The sequence below is a fragment of the Perca flavescens genome, chromosome 21 (genome assembly GCF_004354835.1).
Source record: "Perca flavescens isolate YP-PL-M2 chromosome 21, PFLA_1.0, whole genome shotgun sequence".
NCBI classification, from domain to species: Eukaryota; Metazoa; Chordata; class Actinopteri; order Perciformes; family Percidae; genus Perca; species Perca flavescens.
In genome coordinates this window covers 4,582,908-4,610,224 of record NC_041351.1, presented here as the reverse complement: position 1 = coordinate 4,610,224, position 27,317 = coordinate 4,582,908, and the positions used below count along the sequence as shown (strand labels likewise).

The 27,317-nt window shown below is 41.5% G+C and overlaps 2 protein-coding genes and 1 pseudogene across 2 annotated transcripts; 2 read left to right on the top strand and 1 right to left on the bottom strand.

Moving 5' to 3' along the window:
* Window positions 1–33: 33 nt before the first annotated feature.
* On the top strand, window positions 34–8,344 carry LOC114548545 (asialoglycoprotein receptor 1-like). Its single transcript, XM_028568528.1, has 5 exons — window positions 34–121; window positions 2,021–2,767; window positions 4,307–4,458; window positions 6,281–6,408; window positions 8,176–8,344. The coding sequence occupies exons 1-5, from the start codon at window positions 34–36 to the stop codon at window positions 8,342–8,344; spliced, it is 1,284 nt and encodes a 427-aa protein (XP_028424329.1).
* A 1,099-nt stretch (window positions 8,345–9,443) lies between these two features.
* LOC114547949 (UDP-glucuronosyltransferase 1-2 pseudogene) lies at window positions 9,444–17,749 on the bottom strand (annotated as a pseudogene).
* A 1,027-nt stretch (window positions 17,750–18,776) lies between these two features.
* On the top strand, window positions 18,777–22,247 carry LOC114548642 (galanin receptor type 2). Its single transcript, XM_028568645.1, has 2 exons — window positions 18,777–19,163; window positions 21,608–22,247. The coding sequence occupies exons 1-2, from the start codon at window positions 18,802–18,804 to the stop codon at window positions 22,245–22,247; spliced, it is 1,002 nt and encodes a 333-aa protein (XP_028424446.1). The 5' UTR covers window positions 18,777–18,801.
* The last annotated feature ends 5,070 nt before the right edge of the window (window positions 22,248–27,317 follow it).

Genomic DNA, 27,317 nt, shown 5'->3' with positions numbered 1-27,317 from the left:
GGTTCTTGTTGCTCTGCTCCTCTAAAAGGTAAAATGGTCGGTCATCAGTTGCTCCCCTGGATGAATAATCCAACGTCCGGCTCAATCTCAGCCACTTCTGCCAAGAAGGAACAGGACATATGTGAGTAATACAACAGCACTTCACTTAGCTTTTATAAGCACCAATAAACAATAAAGAAATGGTTTAAAACACACTATAATGTAGTGGTACGCAGATATTAATCAGGCTCGTTGACAGGGAGGGGTTCAGGTACAAATACAGTACAGGCCAAAAATTTGGACACACCTTCTCATTCAATGTGTTTCTTTATTTTCATGACTATTTACATTGTAGATTCTCACTGAAGGCATCACAACTATGAATGAACACAAATGGAATTATGTACTTAACAAAAAAGTGTGAAATAACTGAAAACATGTCTTATATTTTAGATTCTTCAAAGTAGCCACCCTTTGCTTTTTTTGATAACTCTGCAAACCCTTGGTGTTCTCTCAATGAGCTTCATGAGGTAGTCACCTGAAATGGTTTTACCTTCACAGGTGTGCTTTCTCAGGGTTAATTAGTGGAATTTTGTCCCTTATTAATAAAAAAAGCAAAGTGTGGTTACTTTGAACAATCTAAAATATAAGACATGTTTTCAGTTATTTCAGTCTTTTTTTTGTTAAGTACATAATTCCACATGTGTTCATTTATAGTTTTGATGCCTTCAGTGAGAATCTACAATGTAAATAGTCATGAAAATAAAAAGGAAACACACTGAATGAGAAAGTGTGTCCAAACTTTTGGCCTGTACTATATATATATATATATATATATATATATATATATATATATATATATATATATATATATACATATACATATATACATATATATATATATACACACACACGTATACATATACTAATAAACCTATACATGTATGTATATACTTTTTTTTAACACTTTTTAGCCAGAGAACAATCCAGCACATCATAACATTAACCTCCCCCCCTTAACCTCATGAATACTAATAATAATATTGAATTTTTTGTTTCTGTTTGTTGCAGCTTCAGATTGCCTCCGAACTAGGAGAAGAGTGAGGTGTCACTACTTGTGTCCAGTGGTCGGTCTCTCGGTCCTCTGCCTGCTGCTGCTCGTGACCTGTGTAACACTCTCAGTCTTGTGTAAGTTGTCGACGGGACTGTCAAAGTGACAATGAGCCAAAACTGAGTGGCCGCAGAATAGACTTTTGGGTTTTAAAAAAAAACCTGCTAAAGGTAACAATCCGAAATAGTTTTAACATTTTAGAAAGTAGTTTTTGTTGCTTTCTTTTCGAGTGTAAGACGAAATGTTTGATATCCCTGTCACGTGTTAGAGTCAGGATGGTTAAGATAGCCTAGCTTAGCATAAAGCCTGGAAAGCAGAGAGAAAGCCTGTCTATGACACCTACCAACACCTTTATACCTGCTTTAACAGATTTTTGTGTCCACTTGGGGGCAGCAGAAACATGTTGTGAACCTAACTCGGACATATTATCGCCTTTTAAGTTGATAAACTTGTTAGCAAACAGTTGTTTATTTCAAAGTCCAGCATCATAATTCATTAGGAGTCTTTGTTTGTGTCCACCTAACACTTTGGCTACATTGAACGTGTAACGTATGCGGACCGTAAGCAGAGCGTATGTGTCGCAGAATGTATTTTTTAACCGGCTACATCTGCAGCGTACACACAGCGTAGACTTGTTTGAGTCACAGGCGAGACAGAGAGCTTTTGCATTGGGATTGTTGTCGTTTCTTACATTTTTTTGGTGCCGGCACAGTGCTGCGAAAACGTCAATTTACTGTCAGCTGTCATCAGAGGACGCAGGTGAACGTCTAGGATCACTAGCACTAGGATTAGGCAATGGTTTGGGTTAAGGTTAGGGTTAGGTGCCTCGAAGTCAACGGTTGCAGCGCTGCCTGGAAGGAGACGTTGGGGGTGTAAAACACCATAGAGCGTGAAGGAAACAAGAAATATTAACTGAAAAATGTCTTTCAGATAACAAGTCAGACAAGAAGCCCGGATGGAAAAGCCTCCTGTTCGACTACCAGAACATCAGCGACGGCTACCTCGCTCTCACCACAGCGAACAACGACCTGAGAAGAGACAACCAACTCCTGGAGGAGCGCGGCGCGCGGCTTCACGAACAGAACCAACTCCTCAACGGGACTGCGGCTGATCTGGTGTCTGTTAATCTCGCTTTGAGCTTTGAAAGCGCCGAGCTAACAGAGCAGATTGGGAATCTAACTTCTTTAAACTCACACCTCGCGCAAGAACACGAGCGGCTGGTTCGGCACACGTCCGAGCAGGAGGGCGAGGAGCTGAAAACGTCTCAAACCATCACACGTCTGGTCGACTCCAACGCCCGGCGAGAGCAGGAGGCGCGGCGACTCTCCGACGTCAACGGCCTTCTGAGGGATGAGCTGGTCCGAGCGAACGAGAGGAATCGAGAACTTCTGGAAATCAACGGCGAGTTTCGAGGAGAAGTTCAAAATCTGAGCGAGAAGATCGCCGCTTTGTCGAGCGGCGGCGGCGGCGGCGGCTGCGCGAAGGCGTCGGAGCGCAGCACGCAGCTACAGGAGAGTTCGCTTCGGGAACAGAAGCAGAACCTGAGTGCCGTGTTGATGAAGGAGAGGCGGGAAGCAGCGGAGCGAGATACAAGCGGGAGAAACGAGCTGCAGTCCATAAAGGAGGCCTACAACTCCCTGGACCTCTACTGCCCTGTGGTTAATCACAACACAAAAGGTACCTATGCACTTTCCCCAAAAATTGTAATAGCTTTGATTAAATCGATTCACAGCGTGAAGGCACATTTGCCAGTTCAAGTTCAGGTTCATAAAGCTGGTGTTATTATATTGTTCTCATTGTCAACAAACCACATGGAAAGAGCAAAAACAATGTGTTAGTCTGTAAGCCCATTAGTTCCTACTAAAGATGTACATATTTCAAAATAGCTCACAAATAAACAGATTCACTTTAAAATAAAGTTTCAGTGATTTCCTAAAACAGCTGGTCACTGTAGTTTTTATCAAACAAACAGTAGGAAATAGTGCAGTTGTTGGGGACTATTTCAAGCGGTGGATAAATCCACATTTGGTGCTGTAGTATTTGTGGCAGCATGACGGTGTGTGTGGGGATTGAGTCAAAATAAACTATTTTGTGTGTGTGTTCATGGTAATGAAGGAACATTTCCTCCTACTTCTCACTTTATTTATTACCTCAGTAAACATTTCCATAATGAGTTTATGGTCTCAATCGCTAGTTTCAAGTCTTCTTCTTCAATACAGCATGATGTTTATTTAGTAAACCATGGTCCCATTTATTTAAAAATAGACGATAAAGCAGGGGATGCTTGTGGATACCTTGTGATTAGTCTATATCCTTGACGTTACACTTCCGGGATTGCTCCGTTGCCGCCGGAAAATCCGCAGAATTTCACTCATTTAGGCCGGATAGCTGTTGCCTTGGACTTCCTTTGTGTTGGCGTTCTAACCTCTGGTGGATTTGTGAGGACTATGGTTAACTGCTCCTCAGATCTCTGCAGGGTAAATCCAGACAGCTAGCTAGACTATCTGTCCAATCTGAGTTTTCTGTTTCTGTGCACGACTAAAACTACTTTTGAACGTACACATGTTCCACCAAAACAAGTTCCTTCCAGAGGCTATTTTGCTTAGCACCGCCCAAAACGATTGTGATTGGTTTATAGAAATGCCAATAAACCAGAGCATATTTTCCTCCCATCCCCGAATGCTATGTGGACTAGCAAAGTAACAATAAAGCAATACTACCTTGTGATTGACAAGTCACTACCACTTCGGTCATTCAGGTTCTCAGTCCGATCCACCTTCTCGTCCAAATATGGTCACTTCTGGCTCCAAAACCAAGATGGCGACGGCCAAAATGTCAAACTAGAGGCTGCACAACGGTCCATGTCCACTTCTTTAATACAGTCTGTGGCTTTTTGTAGTTTTTGGACAACAATGGAGCTCTATGGCACTGAGGCAGAAGATACAGTATGTCAGGCTGAGGTACGCACACAATACTTGTTGCACTAGTAGATACATTCATTGATGGTATCTTCATGGGATCTGTTGAGAGGAGGAGAAATATAGAATATCACTGGACTTATCCTTGAAAAAAAGCAAATCAAAGAAATCAAAAGAAAAGTAAAAAGCAGCACACAAACAAAAAGGAAAATACAGAAGTTGAAAGCTTCAAATTTGGCAACAAGCCAACTGTTAACAACAGTATACGAAGAAAATGTTTCTTTCTTTTCCCCTACAGAACGGATTTGCAAAAAGTGTCCCGACAGCTGGCATCAGTTTGAGACCAAGTGCTACTACTTCTCCTCTCAGCAGCTGACCTGGAGCTCCAGCAGAGCCTGGTGCCAGACGAGGGGGGGCGACCTGCTCGTCGTCAACAGTCAACCAGAACAGGTAGAGGACAAAAACAAGAGCACATGCAACAATTCAAAGATCAGTTTCCGGGGCGGCCATTAGCTCACCTGGTAGAGCCCTGCGTAGGATCATGGTGCGTTCTTTTTGTCCACCGAAGTCGATTTACGAGTCGTTTTCCGGAGTTACGAAGTTGCAAAAAGAGCCCCCCCTCCCGAGGTCGTATATATACGACTCGTCAAGTCGTCTGAACTCAGAGGACCCCGAGTTCACTTTCAAAGATGGCTACGTCGTGCATCACACGTAGTAAACATTGTGGTTTTCTACAATTTTAAGCACTTTTGTCTTTGTTGTAACCAAATGAAGAAGTGATACACATAGCTCTGTATACTGCTACCTATAGGCATGTCTCTACAGTCTTATTAGAAGTTAAACATAGTGCTGTATACTGCTACCTATAGACATGTCTCTACAGTCTTATTAGAAGTTAAACATAGTGCTGTATACTGCTACCTATAGGCATGTCTCTACAGTCTTATTAGGAGTTAAACATAGTGCTGTATACTGCTACCTATAGACATGTCTCTACAGTCTTATTAGGAGTTAAACATAGTGCTGTATACTGCTACCTATAGACATGTCTCTACAGTCTTATTAGGAGTTAAACATAGTGCTGTATACTGCTACCTATAGACATGTCTCTACAGTCTTATTAGAAGTTAAACATAGTGCTGTATACTGCTACCTATAGGCATGTCTCTACAGTCTTATTAGGAGTTAAACATAGTGCTGTATACTGCTACCTATAGACATGTCTCTACAGTCTTATTAGGAGTTAAACATAGTGCTGTATACTGCTACCTATAGACATGTCTCTACAGTCTTATTAGGAGTTAGTACCGCCTGATTAGTTATTTTGTAGCTTGTGCAGCTGAAATTGTCAAGAGACGCTCGGTTACTATATGACAACAATGGCTTTAAGCAGAAAGCAGAGCAGTAGCCTAATGTTAACGTTAATCAAAACGTAATTTTCATGTATCAAACTGGGAAATATATTTGTGTAATATGTCAATAACTGGGTGAATAGAATCCTAAATGTTACTAAAAATGTTACAAAAATCCATCTTTTCTTCGACTCGTAGTATTGTGTGACAAAAAGAACGCAACAACCCCGCGGTTACTCGTTTTCCGACATGGATGTGACGTCACACTCGAGCTACTAGTCGCGATTACAAGACAGAAAGAACGTACCAGTCCTTGCCAGCAGCCCGACGCCCTTTGCTGCATGTCATCCCCCTCTTTCTCTCCCCCGTTTCCTGTCTCTCTTCAGCTGTTCTAAATAAAGAAAAAATAAGAAAAAAACTGTTTAAAACTGTTTCCAGGCCAACACATTCTCATTAATCTGTCCCATCGCTTAAAATAATGTTAACTAGCATTTTAGTTAGCAATAATTAGCCTGTTATGTTATCTCCTTACATATACCTACACTCTCCGTCTCTGTAAGATTGGGAATGATTGAGATTTCTCTCTCACAGCTACCAGAAGACTTACAACTTTCAGACAGGTTGCTCACGTCACATTTACGTTGTCTCTCTCAGTTGGAGGCTGCGCAGTAAAGCTGGCCATCACCGGAAAAGTGCTTCTAATATCCTTCACTGGTCTCTGTCCAGAGACACGGGGTCTGTTGGTCCATTATATACTGTCTATGCTCTGCCCAGTGCGTTCCATACAGACGCTGAAGGGAGATTTTTGCATCGGTTCTGACGCTGAGAGCCGCTGTCCGAGCGTCCGTATTTTACAAGTTGGGAGTGAGAACAGGGTTGTCCAGGCATGGTGTGATTTGAACCATCTTTTCTGTTTTTAGAGTTTTGTTTTTGAGAGCAGCCGGGCTGTGGAGGCGAGCAGCAGCCGGCTGTGGATCGGCCTGACAGACGCAGAGGAGGAGGGGGAATGGAGCTGGGTGGACGGCAGCCCGCTCAACTCAGATCTTCAGTAAGTCAAAGCACCGGAGAGACGCCGGGGTGGAAAAGGGACTGAGTACCAAGGGCCCTCATGTGAGGATAGCCCAAAAAGATGCTAGAATGAATGGGAGCATGCCTATGTTCCCACAGCTCTATGTTCCCCCAGTTCCAAGATTTGTTTTTACAAAATTAGACCCTATGTTCCCACATTTCCTTTTTCATAAATTTGTATCAGATTTGATCCCCTTTTCTCTCAATTTGGTAGCCAATTACACCCAACCTATTATCCAGTAGCAATGGACAGATGGAATGTAACCCTTACCCTAACATAGGGCCTAATTTTAAGAATAATCTTAGAAATGTGGGAACATAGGGCTGTGGGACCATTGGGCTGTGGGACCATTGGACTGTGGGAACATAGGGCTGTGGGACCATTGGGCTGTGGGACCATTGGGCTGTGGGAACATAGGGCTGTGGGACCATTGGGCTGTGGGACCATTGGGCTGTGGGAACATAGGGCTGTGGGACCATTGGGCTGTGGGACCATAGGGCTGTGGGAACATAGGGTTGTGGGACCATAGGGCTGTGGGAACATAGGGTTGTGGGACCATAGGGCTGTGGGAACATAGGGCTGTGGGACCATTGGGCTGTGGGAACATAGGGCTGTGGGACCATTGGGCTGTGGGACCATAGGGCTGTGGGAACATAGGGCTGTGGGAACATAGGGCTGTGGGACCATTGGGCTGTGGGACCATAGGGCTGTGGGACCATTGGGCTGTGGGAACATAGGGCTGTGGGACCATAGGGCTGTGGGACCATAGGGCTGTGGGAACATAGGGCTGTGGGACCATTGGGCTGTAGGAACATAGGGCTGTGGGACCATAGGGCTGTGGGACCATTGGGCTGTGGGAACATTGGGCTGTGGGAACATAGGGCTGTGGGACCATTGGGCTGTGGGAACATAGAGCTGTGGGTGCAGGGAGGGGTCCATAGAGAATGATTTCTACAGGGCTCAGAATTTGGTGTCATGCCCCTGACCATAACAACACTTCAGGCAGAAATGCTTTTTACGCTGATTTGATTTCATTGTTTCAACGACTACTACATGTCAACTACATGTGTATACCACAAATAAATATGAAGTAATGCTTTTTATTTAAATTACTGTCACGCTCACGACAACATTTCTCTATATCTACATTTTTCTAACTACACAATAAAAACTGTTTAGTTAAAATAACATATGTCCATATATAAACAGATTATCTTATATATTTGCAAATGAGTAAGAGTCATATTCTTTTTTTTATTTCATACTCCTTTCCTGTCCTACATCCTCCTATCCAAATTCACTAAAAACCCAACATTTTCCACTATAAAAGGGATTTTTTTATTATTATTATTTGTGCTGCATGGTATATTGCTAAAACAAAGAAATGCAGTTTAATGTATAATGCAGTTTTGAGCTTTGGGTCTGAAACGTCAAGAACTAAACTGTACTAAAGTTTTTTTTTGTTGAGAAACTATTTTTAAAATGTGATGGTTTGAATTGCACAAACTAAGAATTATATTTTATAAGACTCTTAAGTAACACAAAAGTAAATTACAGGTTTTAACCGGCTTAACTCAAACCGATCAGTGTATTATCAAAATAGTTGGCGATTAATGTAATAATTAATGGAATACTCTTTGCAGCTCTACCATTCTGTGTCACTGTCTGAAGGATGTTTGAACTGAAGGGACATTGTTACTTGCTGTAAATAAGTGTGAGGATGATGTAAGACATCTCTTACTGCAGATTCTGGCTGAGCAGAGTAGGACTGGGGATGGAGCCTGACGACTGGAAGCTGGACGACCCGCTGGGAGAAGACTGTGGACACATAGACACCAGTGAAAACGCACTCAAGTCCTGGATGGATGGTTCCTGTAAGACAGCTTACAGATGGATCTGTGAAAAGAATGTTTAGATGCCCCAAGAACATTTTCACATTGTAAATATAGCAGGAACACAGTTAGTTTTCTATACATAGGAAACTATAGGACTATGTCTGTGCAGGCTGTTCTCATGAACATATATACATATAGCTCCGAAAAGTAACAATGTAAAATGTGTGTATTGCACATATTTATTCCTGTCAGCACCAAAATGATTGCAGCTGTATAAGAGTGCATAGGACAGCGTAGGGATGAGACCGGGGTGGATGGAGGGGGTTATAAAACACAGGGCTTTCCTGTGAGGGGAGCAGAGTTTGTGTCCCTGGGAAAAGCTTAAGACTTTCACCCAGGAAGTGTGTGTTTGTGTCCCTGGAGTACTTCTAAAAGGCTAGGGTTGGGCATTGTTTTGATTTTAACAATTTGGATTCCAATTCCGATTCTTCCTTTTGCATCAGGTTCTTGGCGATTCTCAATTCGTTACCCAATCCTAGTTAAGGGTACTGGTGTTTTAACCCAAACCAAAATCTTTTTTCTAATCTTAACTAGTCGTTTTAAGGGTCTAAACTTAACTATCATCACCTATGCACTCACTTTTGTCGGCTGAACTCAACTGCAACATCCGCTGAAACGACCGTAACCCCGCGGTGCTCTGTATCCGGCTCACAGTCACTCCATTTCTCGGCTAAATTTAACTTTGAAGAAAGCAAAATTTAATGTGACCAGCTAATGGTCGCCTTCATTTCGTAGGATATTATACCAAAAGTGCCAAAGTTTTCGTATGATCTCATACGAACCCACGAACATGAATGCGTTGCTCTGTGATTTGCTATGTATTCAAATCTGAGTGGTGATAGTGTACATGTTTGCTTTCAAAATTAAACAATATTTTTCATTGCTCTTTTGAAAAAAATAAAAACAGTATCTGCCAAATATATTTTCTTACTTTTCATTTTATTTTATCCTGTATAAATTTCAATTGGTACAACCGACTGCATTTTTTATTTCTTCAAGTAATAAAACACAACACAAAGTTGCAGCATTGCTGCAATTGCAGCTACTGTTGATCCTTATAGAAACAAACACACGTGAAATAAGGCAGTTAAGTGCATTTTCTACATCTTATTATATTTATGATCGGCTTGCTATGAGTAAGAAAATGAATAAACAACTAAGAGTGTCACCGTTTTACTGTTAAAGAGTTGAAGTAAGTACACGCGCACAGTTGTCCGCTGAAAGGAAATCAACGTATCCACCTACTTTTCTGCAGTTGATGTATACAATAGTAAAAAGCGTACAGATGTTTTGGATGTTTTGCATCCTGCACTTTTAAGATTTGATGGCGAGAAGCTCCAAAACATTTACACATATATCCCAGAGGAAAATCAAGTATCTTGAGCTTAGTTACATTTAAATTCTTCGAGTGTGCATCTTTGATGACTAGTTCATTTTAATGTCAGCATGCTAACATCAATCTATCAATTTCATTTGTCAAATACAATGTGTACAAGATACAATTCTACATGCTTACAATCACAATGCTAACATGCTGATGTTAAACATTTTAACATGTTAACATTTTGTTTGCTCATTGTGATTTCATTATCTTTGTAAGTATTTGATCATTAACCAAAGTATAGGGCGCTAATTAAGATATTAAGATAAGAGATGAAGATGAAGACATCACCAAAGTTCATTCTGTTCAACAACTCCTGAGAAAATCGTAACATGACCTTAAAATCACGAATGGTATCAAATCGTGAGTTGAGTGTATCGTTACATCCCTAGCTAAGAGTCTAGAACACCAGCCCTATCCTTTAAGATCATTTGTTCATTTAAATGTGCACTAATCTGAGGTGAGGAGTCAGTTACTATTCCTTCTTGGTTTTTCTTCTCCTGCACAATCGAAGGCAAAGGAATCGTATTGATCCAACTACAATGGCTGTCAGCATCAACAAGATTGCTATCAAAAAGCATACAACATCCACAGAATAATAAGCGTACCAGGACATCTTATAAGACTCAGTGCGTAAATGTGCAGCTCCTTTGTGCCTTATAACAAACTCAATCCAGAAAATGGCCGTTTCCAGAGGATGCATTGGTTTATCCAGGTGAAGAGAAGAGAGTCGCTTCATGTTGTTTCTGTAGGAAGGATTGTGTATAACTTCTTGTAACGCTTCCAGGAAGTTCTGACGAGTGAGTTTGGTCACATCCATCACCTTAGCGGCTCCTCGCGCCTCCAATCTCAAACAGTTCTCAAACTGGTCAAACAGAAGGGGCATGCCTACTATCGGCACTCCGTGGAAGATGGACTCGTAGATCCCGTTGGTGCCACCGTGAGCCACGAAGGCTTTAACCTTTGGGTGACCCAAGAGGTCGTTTTGGGGCATCCATTTCACCAGGAGGGTGTTGTTGCCCAAATTGTTGGGGCGCTCCCCGACATGCCTCCATATGACTTTTTGAGGAAGGTGGGCAAAGGCCGCGGCGATTTCAGAAGTAATTTCTACAGGTAGGCCTTTGACGAGTGTGCCAAGAGACATCAGGATGACTCCGTGCTCTCCTGAACTTTGAACGAACTCCTCCAGCTCCGATGATAAAGGCTCAGAAGGCTTACACTGAAAACCACCGATGTAGACGATGTTTGGCATGGTGGGTCTAGGGAATTCAAAGACAAAGTCCACCCTCATGAGCCAGATGTCTGCTCCCTGCAGAAGGTGATAGAAGTTCACATCTGGACCAAAGTACCTTTCGACCAGTCGATCATAGTGAGGGCATACTAAAAACTTGTCAATGATTGTGTTGAAAAAATAATGTAGCGTGTTCTTGACTCGTTGCCCAAAGTTCATCTTATCAGACACGGCGTTTCCTGAAGTTGGAACGTAGGATGTTGGGGATGGAGCCACCACAAAATGGCCTTCTCCACTGGTGATCCATCTTACGTTAAAAACAGTTGGCAGCTTAAGTTCGTGAGCCACCAGAACCCCTACAGGCAACCCCGGGTCCAGAAGAACCATGTCAAACTGAGTGTCACGAAGACTCTGCATTAGAGTCTTGTTCTCTAACATTTTGACCCCCAACAGGCTGGCTTGTTGGTGAATCATTGACAGCGAAGGAAGCATTTCCCAGTAGAACTTCACAAAGCCAAAAAGAGACGCCCCTTCTTTCTGAATCTCCAGCATCTTGCCCAGGAAGGTTACAAAGAAGTCCTCCTCCTCTATGCTGATGGCTTCCGGTAAGGTGACAGTGATGGAGCGGTAGTGTGGTGCGCTTTCTTTGACGTACCAGCTGGTGGCTGTGCGGACCACAGTGACCTCATGGCCCCTGGCATGGAGGCTCTGGATCAGCAGGTTCATGTTGACCCAGTGGCTACCATCCACCGGGAACACCAGGATCTTTCCAGCGTCTACACCGGGGCTCGACGGGAGGGAAACACTCGCCACCAGAAGCAGAAGGAAAACACCTGGAAGGCTCCCCATTGATTAAACCTGAGGGAAACAACCAATATACAAGTTTAATGTGACTAATCGCAAATTTCTGATGAGTCTTTATATTAAGCTGTAATTATCTACATTGGCAATAGTGGCCTAAAGGTTAGAGATGTGCGCTTCTGACCGGGAGGTTGTCGGTTCATTCCCCAGACCGACAGGATCAAATCTGGGTGTAGAAAGTGAAAGAGCAGTGCTTGTCCCTCCCTCATTAAGTGCGTTTTACAGTAACCGCAGCCGAGCTGGCGCGTGCATATGTGACGTCATGTATACTGACTATTTATACCTGCGCTGGTGGTCTAGCACTAGCTGCCTCCTGAACAGCGGTGGCGCTAGTGAGCAAAGGCTACCGACGTTGCTCTTTCTACGGACTAGAAGAAGAAGAAAAAGGTAAAAAACAGCAGAACAACAAGCAGCAGCATTGCCGTCAATGCTTCGATTTGATTGGATGACCTACTTCGTCGGATCGAGCCTTTCATTCACCATAAAAGAGCTCATCTTAACCCGGTAAGTTTACCAGACAGACTTGCAGTCACTCTGAGAGTCCTGGCATCCGGTTGTCGGCGAACTCGTTCAGGCTCCTGTTTCCGCTTTGTCGCGCGCCGCTGAAAAAAAAAAAAAAAAAAGCTGCGCGCGACCTCGTATCGCGCGCCATAAATCGTACGCACCGGCCGGATATTGCATCATATTGACGTCACGATGTCGCGCGCCACCTTGGATGTGTCTACCGTAAAAAAAAAAAAAACTTTACCACCACTGAGGTGCTCTTGAGCAAGGCCCTTAACCTCCATCCGCTCCAGTGGAGCTGCTCAGTGGCCAGCAGGTGGCCAGCAGTAGTTGTACTGCGTAGCTTCCAGGTATGAATGTGGAACTGTGTGAATGTGATCAGGGCGTTCCTGCAAAAGAGAGGCTTCCTCTCAGTGAACCTTCCCTGAATAAATAAAGGTTAAAAAAATAATCTCTATTAAATTTGCTCCCTCCGACAATCCTAAAAAACAACAAAAACATGACGGAAAATTGTCACAGACGAATCGTTCGTCTGAAACACCAAAACTACATAAAAAGTGACGAAATGCATTACATTTTTGTTTGAACTTTTCAATACTTGGAAAACACATCACTTCAAATATAAATTACTATGTCATGCTGCCAGCAAATTATTTTGTTGCAATTCCAAACCCCATTTTCTAGATGTTAGACCTTTGGCTTTAGGGTTTACAGATAAAAAAAATGGAGGGAAATTGGCATGTGGGCCAAAGTGCCGGCTATAAAGATTAAACCTGAAATGTTGCTTTAACAGACCAAAGTCCAGAGGAATGCATACGGCTGGCATAAGGCCTGCTGTTGGTATGGTTTCTAATCTCATCATCTGCATTATTATTATTATAGCAACAGGCTATATAAACTTTGCATGCATGAGAAACATGCCCTCAAGAGTCCAATTTCCTTTCTGCATGTTTGTTGTAGAGAAAGTAAAAAGAGGAATGTAACACTGTCGTCTACAGATGAGCCACATTCTTTGAGTCCTGCACAAGTTAGAGAGTCTCTTCTTTTCAGTAATGCTGTGTAGACATTTAACTGAGTTGCTAATGTATTGTAGAAAAAAGGAAGTGTTATAACCTACCTTTAAATCTATAAAAAAGGCGGAAAAATGCACATTGAACCTGCTCTGGAGAAGTGAAGCCCAGCGTCTGTATGGAAGAGAATTCCAACTCCAAACCCGATTATTGTGTTGTATAAGAGAGGATGTTGGGGGAGGGGGCTGCAACAAATGGACTTTAGTATGTATGTGTGTATTTTGGAATGGAAGGCGAGGCAACGTTTTCCCACAGAGCCAACCCTCCTCCTCTGTGTTGCACACAGTGTTTTTGAGGACTGCAGAAAGAGGTCATCCTGCAAACGATTATTCCACTGACTAGAAAAATGTTTTGTCAAGGAAAGGAAAATTCCAACACACTTGAGTACTTTAGATTTTTTTCCCCCTGATATGTTCAGTCCAAAGAAGAATAAGGTGTTTGGTATTTCTGGCCCAGTGACTTATTAGCGGCTTAAAAAGGTGTTATAACTAAGGTTATCCACATGAAACACATGCAAGTGAGAAGAAAAAGCAGTTTTTGAACATGCATTCTCTTCCATTCTGTATGGCAAATTACTGCCACATGTATTAACAGAATATTTTTGAGTCTTTGACTATTGGTCGGACAAGCGATTAGAAAAGGTCTCAATTTTTGTCAATAAAATATCAGAAAATAGTGATTAATCCAGAAAAGAATCAGCGGATCAATTGAAAAGGAAAATAATCGCTATAGTTGGAGCTCTATTCACAAAATTGGGAATAAAATAGACTAAAGGAAAATAAGCACAAACGGTTTCATTACAAAACAGACAAAGTTCATATAAACAGACCAGGCATCTAAATGAAGTCATATGTATATAATGCAATAAAACCCAGCATTACTCAGCATCAGTGGTGGAATGTAACTAAGTACATTTACTCAAGTACTGTACTTAACTACAAATGTTGAGGTACTTGTACTTTACTTGAGTCTTTTCATGCCACTTTCTACTTCTACTCCGCTACGTCTCAGAGAGAAATATTCTACTTTTTACTCCACTACATTCATCTGTTCCAGCTTTAGTTACTAGTTACTTTAGTTACTCCGCTACATTCATCTATTACAGCTTCAGTTACTAGTTACTCTGCTACATTCATCTATTACAGCTTCAGTTACTAGTTACTTTAGTTACTCCGCTACATTCATCTATTACAGCTTCAGTTACTAGTTACTTTAGTTACTCCGCTACATTCATCTATTACAGCTTCAGTTACTAGTTACTTTAGTTACTCCGCTACATTCATCTATTACAGCTTCAGTTACTAGTTACTTTAGTTACTCCGCTACATTCATCTGTTCCAGCTTCAGTTACTAGTTACTTTAGTTACTCCACTACATTCATCTGTTACAGCTTTAGTTACTAGTTACTTTAGTTACTCCGCTACATTCATCTGTTCCAGCTTCAGTTACTAGTTACTTTAGTTACTCCACTACATTCATCTGTTACAGCTTTAGTTACTAGTTACTTTAGTTACTCCGCTACATTCATCTGTTACAGCTTTAGTTACTAGTTACTTTAGTTACTCCGCTACATTCATCTGTTACAGCTTTAGTTACTAGTTACTTTAGTTACTCCGCTACATTCATCTGTTACAGCTTTAGTTACTGGTTACTTTAGTTACTCCACTACATTCATCTGTTACAGCTTTAGTTACTAGTTACTTTACACGTTAAGATTCCTGCACACTAAACACATGTAGTTTATAAAATCTGATGTTTGATTCTAAAGTAAACTAGCAGACATTATAATGACTACAAGTCCAGCTGAGATGATCCGACCATTAAACACACAACTGGTTGGATCCTTTACACACACTACAATGGGAGGAGAGTTCTGCATCGAGTACTTTTACTTTTAATACTTTGATTACATTTTCCTGATGATACTTATACTTTAACTTAAGCAACATTTGCAATGCAGGACCTTTACATGTAACAGAGTATTTTTACAGTGTGGTATTAGTACTATTACGGCAGTAAAGGATATAAAACACCCGCCTCACCCGAAAAGCGACCATGATTGTGAGCGACGACAGGCATCCTGCCCTCTGGGAGGAGATATAGAAGCCTCAGGGCCCGCTCCACCAGACTAGCAAACAGCTTTATCCACCAAGCTGTCAGGAAACTGAACTCTCTCTCCTCTCTACCCCCTCTCTCTATCCCTCTTTTCTTCTTCACCTAGGATGGTGAGAAACAAACTTTCGATCCCTCTGCATGTCTAATACATGTGAAGAAATTGACAATAAAGCTCTTGACTTGACTCGTGACTTGAATACTTCTTCCACCACTGCTCGGCAGGGACACAGTAAATGATTTCCAGTAACCCTGCAGTGGTTCAGGGTGACCACAGGGGGGCAGACTGAACTCTTCCCAACACATTCTCACGCCCATCGCGTAAAATACGGACGCTTGGTCACGTTGTTATTGACGCTAAAAGTCTCCTTTAGCCTCCTCATGCAGGGGCGTTGGACTGGGGGGAAAATGGGACTGAGTACCCAGGGCCCTCATGTGAGAAGGGCCCAAAAAGAGGCTAGAATGAATAGCTCTGCATGCGGGGAGGGGCCCATAGAAAATGCCTTTCTACAGGACCCAGAATGTTGTGCTATGCCCCTGTCTGAAGGGTCAACAGGTGACTGGATACAAACTGCTGGCTCATTGGGATCGATTTTCTGCAGTCTGGAAGTCAAAAGCAACCCTAAAAACAACAATAATTTAAGTATTCAAATACACCCATTATATTCTAACTTCTTATTTTTGTGTAAATGTGTGTATGCATGTATGTATGTATATATATATATATATATATATTTATTTTTTTAACATGTTCAAAATAAACTACAAACTAACCAACTAACTAACCCAGTTCAACCCAAATGCTGGGTTATTTTATTTAACCCAACCTAGTGATTGAAAGTAACTCTACTGCTGGGTTAAATATTACCCATAAACCGGGTTATTTTTTATATATTGGTATATTATATAAATATTGTGTAATTTATAATAATTTCCCATAATCATACAAACACACATTATACAATAAGAGGCCGTATTTTTTACTGTATAAAAACATCAAACTAAGTTAACGCCAATTAACTGACTGACTAACTGGTTTAAGGTTAATTCAATGTAGCTTCTAGATCACAAGTCTAAGTGCAGAGGTTCTCAAACTTTTTTCAATAATGTACCCCTTTTGAATTGTTTCTTTAAGCCATGTACCCCCTAACCAGTGCTTATCATTTTCTATAAAGAGGAAAAAATACAGTGATGTCAGCGATAGATTGACTATACAACAGCCTTGGACCTGGAAAATATTTAAATGCTGATGAAAAATGAGACAAAAACTGTAAGAAAGCCAAAATCTTGGAAAAACGTGGTAGAAAGAAGGAAGGAAGTAAGGCAAGAATAGGTCTAAAATAGTAATAAAAACATCGAAAAACCGTAGAAAGAAGGAAGGCAACAGGACAACAAAAGTAAAAACAAATTTGCAACAAACTTCGAAAAAAATCAACAAAAACTTGGAAAAAAAGCAGAAAGAAAAACTTTGAATAAAGAGACAAAAACTTTGAAGAAAAAAAAAAACAGTAGAAAGAAGTAAGGAAGAAAGGCAAGAATAGGTCAAAATAAACGACAAAACCTTCAAAAAAAGGTGACAAACTTCAAAAACAAGCGACACAAACTTTGAAAAAAGACAAACTTGGAGAGAAAAAAAAGACAGTAGAAGTAACTACAGCCTTGGAACTGAAAAACATTTTGCAAAAAATGTCACGTACCCCCTGCAGTCCTCCAAAGTACCCCTAGGGGGACACGTACCCCCATTTGAGAACCACTGGTCTAGAGGTTACATCTCAGGGGTCAGTAGCAGCAGAAGTAGTAGTTTGAAAGACAACATGTCTAAGCCCTGAATGTGTGACTGTGTGTCAGAGTATTGACATGATTCAGTCAAAAACAACAGGCGTCTTTAAACCGATCAGACACTGCTGCAAGTGTAATCGATAAACCGATCGACAATGTGACGTCTGAGACAGTTGTCATTACTGAATTTGACGCATTTGGCAACATTTGCAAGCAGACTTACTCCTCAGAGCTCCTCTGTTAAAGCCATGTATCAGTTAGCTTTGTTAAGCCGAGAGACAGAGGTTGGGAAAGCCTCCTACAGTAGGCTACTGTCTGTGTCTTTTTTCCATTCTTTTTATTATTTATTTTTTTTACACATACAGTACATTTATAAGAAAACTAAAAAGGATGCTGTTGTGAATCTGTTACATACCACTCTGTGAAGACTCTGAAGAAAGCCTGTTCTCTCATCGGTTTTAATTGGCATCATCAATGTGTATCTAATGTGTTTTCTTTCTGAGAATGTCTCTGTGTGTGTGAGAGGCCACCTCGAACCAATCCTCCTTTCATCTGGAGTCCCTCTGTTATCTTTCTACTCTGTCATGGGAGCCAACGGAGGGGATTGTTAGAAACCCTTGTGTGTCTCATTAAGCCTGTAAAACCTTTAGAACTAAAGCCTGCTTCGTGTTCACCAGAGATCTCGTCACTTCTTCCAGAATCAACTCGCAACAGTCAAAGCCAGCTGATGATATAGGATACATACGAGCCACTCCGAACAGATACAGTATATAACAGATACAGTATATAACAGGGGGCGTCCTACATATAATATATATAATAAAATTGCATAATAAACTGATCCTACAATAACGTGTAGGGCGGCCTAAAGCCTTCATACATACCTTCTTAGTACATAGAATACTAGCTATTAAAATAATAATTGTTAAACACACATGTGGCACAGTGAATCCATAGGATAAACTGGATCTGTGGATCGACTACCTTACATATGGGCCAGTAAGCCCATCATTTCCCCCCCACAAATAGACTGATATATATTAGGTAATAATATGCTTGATCAAGGAACAATACTTTGGTGGACCCCCTTCAGTAACTCTGAGGACCCCCTATTGAAGATCTCTGATATATAATTTTATTTGCAAGAGAAATGTGAAGGAGAATTGCCTTAAAAAATAAATGAAAAATAAACCTTCAGGAGCTTGAAAAAGTGACATCCTCCGCGCAGCGTACTACAGGAAATAATCACGTCCATGTGTAGATGAATATAGGCCTACATCACAGTTACATGACATACATTTATATATATATTTTTTTCAAATAGTGGAGCTGCTCCACAATTTTTCTAAGTATCCCCTGGCAACAGCAGAAGTACCCCCCTGGGGTCCAAGTACCCTTGGTTGGGAAGAGATGAACGGTCCAGGTCTAACGCCTGATGCGCTGCGTCTGGATAGAGAAACGGGGCGCGCAAACGAAGCGCGCGTCTCCACGAGCCGTGCCTGTATAGCGTTGTCGAAGAGATATCTGCCCGCGTGGATTATGAATGAATATAACCTAAATATGAATCTCTCCTCGGTGAATTTCTCCTCCTGGAAAGCGGAGTCGGTGGTCATTTCTTTGGGCTTTTCGGTCATTTTCCTGGTCGGCACCGTGGGGAACTCTCTGGTCCTCGCGGTTCTGCTCCGCAACGGACAGATGAACACCAAAACCACCAACATGTTCATCCTCAACCTCGGAGTAGCAGATCTGGGTTTCATTGTGTTCTGCGTGCCCTTCCAGGCCACCATCTACACCCTGGATGAGTGGGTGTTCGGTCCGGCGGTCTGTAAAGTCGTGCACTTCATCATTTTCCTCACCATGTACGCGAGCATCTTCACCCTGACAGCTGTTTCCCTGGACAGGTGGGTCCACTACATTTCAGAAAGTTCAGAAATCTACACAAGCTGCCCGAGCATAAGCAAAACATCATGTTATATATTGTGAGTGGAGATAGGAAATACTCTAAGTATGAACTAATATTTTATGGAATTGTCAGTAAGTTGACAGGGCGTTGTCAGGATTTTAGATAGATAAATATATAGATAGATAGATAGATAGATAGATAGATAGATAAATACTTATTATATAGGCTAAAATAAATATATTAAGATGTAATTAAAAAATGAGTAAAAGTTTCCTGTTTTATTCCTCACATCACACCAGAGGTATAATATGCAGAATTTAAATAGAAAACAATGTATAGACTCATACAAAAGCTATCTTTCTCTATCATCACTTAAGGCCTACTAGAAGTGTGTGACGATGTCTGTATCTGCAGAGACGCTGCCGTCTGCCTCGATTCTCTCTTTTCTTCTTATTTTAATGAGTGCAGGACGTTTATGGGCGTCAACAAAGAGCTGTTGGGTCCCAGGTGGGTGTGTAACCCCCCAGCTAATAATATCATGCAGGGTGTGCAGCCCGTTGTACATTTTTTAACCAACGCACAAGTTTAACCGACACGGTCTTAGTTTTGGAATTATTTACACTGTATGTGTGTTATGGGGGGCAGGGGGGCTGATAAAAGGGGCAATGGAATGGTGTCAATTTTTGTGTATTTTTAATAAAACATTGATTAGAAAACAGACAAGATGAGAGCTGCATTCACAAAAATCCGGCAATATGGCATTTTCCCGCGGAGGTGTGTGTGGTTTTTTTTTGCACTTTAGAACGTAACTGCTGTGAAACAATCAGAAAAATAGTGTTTTATTCCTCCGATTCACTGCTTTGTTTGGCGCTCCCTCTCTTCTTTCACTCTCTAGTTCGACCACCGCTGCTCTCTCGCTCTCTGGCTCTGAGGCGGAGAGGAGAAGCCAACTTTGAAGTGTGTTTACAAATGTGATATCTCCTATATATTATATATTTAAGGGATTTATTGTAAAAATGTAACTTTTGCTCATCACTTCTGCTCATCACTTCCATGTCTGGACAAGAAGGTCATTAATAGACTGTCCCCGGCGTATTTGGTAGAGATGGTCCAATACCATTTTTTGCTTCCCGATACCGATTCCGATACCTGAACATGCGTATCGGCCGATTACGAGTACCGAGCCGATACCTGTGTGTCATATATTTTATTATGTTTTAACAACTTTATACTACTATCCCTGTATGGATGTGATATGATTTCTATCTTTGTTGTCGGTCTGGCTCAGGTTAAACTCTTTGTGAAACATGAACAAACACAGAACTTTCTTTTATTCTCCAGTTACAACGAGAAAAAGAAGAACATAAGAGAACATAAATAAACTACTTTAACGTAGATTTTCTTTAGGGCTTTATTACGTGGTATCGGATCGGTGCATAAACTCCAGTACTTCCCGATACCGATACCAGCGTTTAAGGCAGTATCGGAGCCGATACCGATACTGGTATCGGTATCGGACCATCTCTAGTATTTGGCTGAGATTTTAATGGTTTGCGAGCACAACAGGTCATTGCGTCACCCAAGCAACTTATTTTAGAAGTCCCAAAGGTCGAGGTACGAACTGTGGAGTGATCGCACTTTTGCGTTCGCTGACCCCATACTTTGGAACAGGTTAACTTTTAGAAGTTTTGATGCTGAATTTAAGATGATGGTGATAAACGCAGCAGAGTCGTCAAACAACTGCCAAGCAGCCGAGAAATATGGTGTCACAGAATGTAAAGTACGGAGGTGGCGAGGCCAAAAGGCGTCTTACAGACGCCAACAGAAAAGCATACCGTAGTCCCCAACCAGCCGCTTCAGTGAGACTGACGAAAGGCTTGTGAATATGTGATATTGGAAAACGAAATGAGGGACTGATTTCAAATGTTTAAATGACATGGTGATTGATTGAAATACATATACTGTATATAATCAACAACACAAACTATACAGATTCACTCCGTCAGGAATGAACATCTGGATCTCTTCCCTTTCAGGGTTCATACGCATTTTGACCAATACTTTTTCATGACTTTTTGGCAAATTTCCATGACTAAGTGTTCCTGAAAATGTCAGTCGACATTATACAATAAGAATAAAAATCTGTGTTAAAGTTTACCCTCAGTAACTATAAAATTAATGACAATTTCTGCGGTTCATAGTGGGATTCATATCGCTCCCCGAATACAACGTCGAGGTTAAGACGACTTGAAAATACATGTATTAATGACATATTATTATTATTATACTGTGTTAAAAAAAAATACCATGAATTTTCCAAAACTTGCTGGGTCTTTTTATGTTTCCAAAACCTTTCCAGGCCTGGAATTTGCATTTTTCAAATTCCATAATTTTTTTCCAGGTTTTTTCAAAACGTATGAACCCTGCCCTTTGCTCTTACAGGTATTTGGCCATTTGCTATCCGCTCCGCTCCAGAGAGATGAGAACACCAAAGAATGCCCTGGCCTCCATCTGCCTGGTCTGGGCCTTGGCCTTGGCTTTCTCGGCACCGTATCTCAGCTACTACTCACAGATCGACCTGGCTGGTACGGTGGTGTGTATTCCCGGCTGGGAGTCCAAACCACGCATCATAATGGACATGTGCACCTTCATCTTCGGCTACCTCCTCCCCGTGCTGGTTCTTGGCCTCACCTACGCTCGCACCATCCGATACCTGTGGACCAGCGTGGACCCCGTGAAGGACATGTCCGAGTCGAGGCGGTCCAAGCGCAAAGTCACCAAGATGATCGTCGTCGTCGCCGCTCTCTTCTGCCTCTGCTGGCTCCCCCATCACCTGGTCATCCTCTGCATGTGGTTCGGACGCTTCCCGCTCAACCACGCCACCTACGTCCTCCGCATCCTGTCCCACCTGGTGGCCTACACCAACTCCTGCCTCAACCCCATCGTTTACGCGCTCGTCTCCAAGCACTTCCGCAAAGGCTTCAGGAAGGTGTTCAGCTGCTCGCTGAAGAGGAGGGAGGTCAACAAGGTGCACGTCGTCCAGGCGGCGAACACGGTCAGCAGCATGGAGATGTCCAACTGAAGACCGAGGCCTCCAACCGGACCCGGTGTAGAAGAGGATGAGCCGACTGAACATCATGAGCTACGACCCTCTCTTTAGATCAGGGGTCTTCAACGTTTCTTAGGCCAAGGACCTCTTAGCTGAAAGAGAGATTGTATCCATATGTAGTTGCATATTAAATTTGGCCTGATGGATGAAAACGGATGGATGAATATTCATATATTATCTACACATCATCAGGGTTTCCCTGGTGGCCCACCGAGCCTAAGTGTCCCCCCGACCAGGCGTAAGCCACTGGGGAAACATTTTTGAATGTATTTTTAAGACGTTTTTTTAAACTAGTTACAGTGGGGCGGCTCTTTTGGAAACTTAGACGTCATATTTTCAAATCTCCAGTTAGCTTTTAGCACTGACTTAATGTAGAGCCCTATGGAATCTGTCTTATAGCTTTTTTAAATTCTCGATTTTTCACGATTCCGTCCATGTTTCGGTTCTCACAGAAACTATTTGGCTCTACATTAATGCTGCCGTCAGTCTGGACGGGCCCTCGTCAAAATAAAAGATATAAAAACACTTACAACTTTTCTGGGGGAAACCCTGATCATGTTTTAATGTTAAAATACATGTGGAAGGCACAGTGTATGCTTTAAGCCTAACTGTGTCTGTGGATGGCTACCTCAGTGGCTACCTTATTTAGTAAGCGTCTCACCAATGTTGTGTAAACCAAATGTTTTCTTGACATTTTAATTTTTGAACAAAAGATCTCCGTTTTAGATGACATAATGTCCCAAAAGTATTAATCTAACCGGACTTCAAAACATCGAGACTTGTCTGTAAGGAAAGACAACGGTGGCAAATCAACAGAGACGCTGCCTGCACAGAATTATTGATCGGCGATTGCAGAAGAAAGTGATGAACGGAGGAAAACCTTCACCTTTACGGACAAAAGGACAAACCGCTGTATTAGACATGGTGAACGCCACGTGAAAGGATGACCCCTAAATCCCACCAGGCGGGTCCGTGCTATGTTCCGGCTTGTGATCTCATCAGCTGCAACGCAGTACCCTTTCTTCGGTTATTAACAGTATTATTTATAGGCTAATATTCATACTAAAATAGGGTATGTATCATAATTCATTGGGAAAAAAACAAGCAATTCTATGTAAAATCAAAACATGCAGCCCGAATGGAATGGTCCTTTGTTTCATAACCACGGTTACAGACACCGTGAGATTGGTAGTCGAATCAAGCTCCTTAGATCGAATCGTCGTCTGTCCGGGGTCACATCTACAAGATATACGTATAAATATAAATACATCCAAGGCACATGCAATGATCAGTCATGCAACTGCTGAATTAGGGTACTGGCACCTTTTTTTGGACCAATTCAGGAACTGTTTGGATCCATTTTAGATGTAACTCTAATGGGACAATTAGCAAGTCCTCAGACACCTCGATTTGTGTCGAATCCGTTCTCTTTGTGCCAGAAACAAACACGTAGTCAGCATGTGGACACCTCTCTAAACACCACAACGTAGCAACGGTGTACATGATTCAACCGATACTCGGAGCCTGACTTTCACGGTTGGCCAGATTCTCAAGTACCTTTCCTGGAAATCACACAGCTTAAAAAGGGCAAGACCCACAAGACAGGGCTCTGCTAGTTAGTTACCAACCTTTTATTTTTAGACACAAAATAAAGGGAATGTACCTCTTTTTGTGTTCAGTGACTTGTACGATTAAAGTTCAATATTACTAATAAATTAAGCGCAAATAAAAAGCAAGATACAACGTGCTTTACCGAAAGACAAAGAAGAAAGAGAAAGAAAAAGTATGGCGAGGGAAGCGAAATATAAATCAAATATTAACAAAATGCAACAAAATCGAGAAGAAAAAAAAATACTAGTTCAAAATAAAGTGTTTAAATCCAAAGAAAACATGCCAAATTTAAGTCATCAATGTCACCCAAAAAAGTGTAACAGAGTAAGAGTTTGCAGAAGGAATGACTCACTACAGTCAGTGTGGAGACTGTCTGGTGTTGACTGAAACATTAGCGTTATGCAACCAGCCGTTGCCATACAGCTTTTCAATCACACATCTGAATATTTGTGTGTTGTGTTGCTAATTCAGCATCTCGTACATGATACCTCAACAAGCCTCAGTGTTATCTCAAAGTTATTTTGACTGTTGATGAAACATGCTGCATGATAAATTATTGTCAGTGGAAACCTCCGTGTTGTGTGTGGATTATATGTGACCGACTGTCTGAGACTGTAACAACTCACAACATAAAGTTGATGTCAGACACACGTTTCTTTGTGTTTTCATGCCTGCCCACAGTATTATCGTAAGAGTTGTTGAAATAATAAATCCATCAAGTTACCTAACCCTTGTGTTGTCCTCCCATGTCAAAAATGAACATTAACACTTTTGATGTTTTTGTCACATTTCTTTTAAAGCGCCCATATCATGCTCACATTCAGGTTCATAATTGTGTCTTAATATTGTACCACAATAGGTTTACATGGTTTGATTTTAAAAAAAAAACACCATATTTTTGTTGTACTGCACAGCTCTCTCTCTCACTGCTGCAGCTCCTTTAGATTGTTAGATGCTAACGCTAACGCTACGAGCTAACGGTTGCGGTTAGCCAGCTCGTTTCAGCTTGTGACGTCACAAGCCGGGCCGATTTTTGAACAGCTCACCCGGAGCCTGAAGGCAGGACACATTCAGAAACCGTATCTCACTCAGAACAGAATGGATGGATTTATTTTCAAAGTTTGTATGAATGTGGAAGCACCAGAGACACAAAATATCACCCCAAATCCAAGAAAAAGTGATATTTTTTTTTCATGATATGGGCACTTTAAACGTTTTTGTCTCTTTTCAACAGTTTTGTAGCATTTTCCTACATTTCTTTCCCCCACTGCCACCAACTTATTACCACTATTTTTACACTCATTTTGGAATTTACAGTATGGTCAATAGACCTAATTTAAAATTAATTAGGTATGTATGAAATTATATCTTATTTTTGTTTATGGATAATCACAGACCGTCATAGTTTAGTCAGAATAATACTGTAAAATTGACTAAGACACCCAACAGTCAATGATAGTAATACTTCTGGACAATTTGGTTGAAAGAAACCCAAATGTTCTGATGTAGAAACTTTGAAAACGGGTCAAATTTCACCCGAGGACAACATGAAGGTTAACTCTTCTCTGTCTCATGTCATTAACTTCAAACACGTTACAGTTAATCCTTTCGGAGATCCTTCATACAGGTCACTCGACAGGTGTCGAGTGGCTTCCTATCACAGGGTATCCCATAATGACTGCCGTGCTGTAGAGGACGTACACTTCAGGCTGCGAGAGGTTGACAAAAGCCACTCGACCCAGATTTAAAACTAGAATTACCGCCTCATGGTTGTACGCCTACGCCAACCAGTCAAGTTGCAGTTTACATCCATGTCTGTCCAGACTCGCCTAATATATGTAGTGGAGACTTTGAACATCTTTAATGAAAGGTATTAAGTGTATTTTTAGGGCAAAATATAGATGCTTCTTCAACTAGACAGCACAGAAGATCTAAACAATCGCCAGTGGCTCCAGTGTAGTACCTGACCTTCTGTTCCTGAGCTGTGGTGTTGAGGAATGACCCGAAATGTGTTTATGATTTATAACATGTCACAGTTAAGTTGACCTTTGGTATTCAAAATGTCATCACTTCATCATTTTATATTTGACATTTGTCCCCCATAACTCCCCTGTATATAGGACTGCAACCCCCACCCCCCACTCAACACACACCCACAAATGTGATCTGTGAATCACGGTGGGACTGCAATCATATATATATATATATATATATATATATAAAAAAAAAAAAACATGTTTGGACGTGGTGTGCGTGTGTGTACGGAAAGGCGTGTCAGATGTTTGTTGGGTGGCCATACAGATGTTTTTTATGTTTATGTTTTTAATGTTATCTGTTGATTGTTGGTGCAAGAAAAAAAAAGATACCATAGACTGCATAAAACAGATTTGATCTTATCTTGTGTGACATTTTGTCATAATTAGAGTAGGAATTATTGTGTTATGACCACCTAAATTTAATCAGTTCATCCTTGAGTCCAAGTGGATGTTTGAGCCGAATAAAAAGAAAGGGTTATGAGATTAATTTTGTTGGAACATGTCGTTTCGAGCCTTTGAACATTTATACAAGCTCAACAATCATGTAAACACAGCTACTGGCTGAACATGTTCAAGTCTTTCTCCATGGAAACACAGCACCGAGACACACACCTCCTCTGTGCACATGTATTTTGAGCGTTTGAGCTCATTAGGGTTACTTTCACACAAAAAAGGTCACAACCGGTGAAATCAAGCGTTCCTTCTAGAGGAAACCTTTGAATGCTTGTTACCAACGACTGGAGGCTCTAATGACGTGCTTGTCTGCGCCGAGGTATACCGAAAAGAGCGGCTTCTCCTCGCTCCTCTGTGGTGATCAAGGTAACCAAACAGACACTCGGTGTCCGGCTCCGTCTGTTATTCCTCATGTCAGTAAAGCAGTCTAATTATCTGCCCTACGATGTTGTGTAACCATCATCTACTACAGGGGTTCTCAAGCTTTTTTCAATGACGTTCCCCCTTCGAACAGTTTTTTTTAAGCTGTGTGCGAATAATTTTTGGTAGAAAAGAAAAAAAGTCTATATAAAGAGGAAGAATACAGCGTTGTACCTGGAAAACATTTAAATGATGATGAAAAAAGGCGGAAAAAACAACAAAACCTTGGAAAAAGACGGTAGAAAGAATAGCAAAAATAGCAATAAAAACTCAGAAAAAAAGAAGGCGGCAACACTAGGGCAACAAAAGTGACACAATTCAAATAAGCAACCAAAACTTTGAAAAAAGCAGAAAAAAAACGTAGAAGTCCTCCAGAGTACCCCTAGGGGGGACATGTGCCCCCTGCAGTACTCCAAAGTACCCCTAGGGGGACACGTACCCCCTGCAGTACTCCAAAGTACCCCTAGGGGGACACGTGCCCCCTGCAGTACTCCAAAGTACCCCTAGGGGGACACGTGCCCCT

What these genes read in the sequence shown, in the direction of transcription:
- LOC114548545 (XM_028568528.1), top strand. Translation starts at nt 34, where the DNA reads ATGGTCGGTCATCAGTTGCTCCCCTGGATGAATAATCCAACGTCCGGC. An exon ending in CAAGAAGGAACAGGACATAT is followed by an intron (nt 122 to 2,020) that starts GTGAGTAATACA and finishes AATGTCTTTCAG; the next exon opens with ATAACAAGTCAGACAAGAAG. An exon ending in GGTTAATCACAACACAAAAG is followed by an intron (nt 2,768 to 4,306) that starts GTACCTATGCAC and finishes TTTCCCCTACAG; the next exon opens with AACGGATTTGCAAAAAGTGT.
- LOC114548642 (XM_028568645.1), top strand. Translation starts at nt 18,802, where the DNA reads ATGAATGAATATAACCTAAATATGAATCTCTCCTCGGTGAATTTCTCC. An exon ending in ACAGCTGTTTCCCTGGACAG is followed by an intron (nt 19,164 to 21,607) that starts GTGGGTCCACTA and finishes TTGCTCTTACAG; the next exon opens with GTATTTGGCCATTTGCTATC.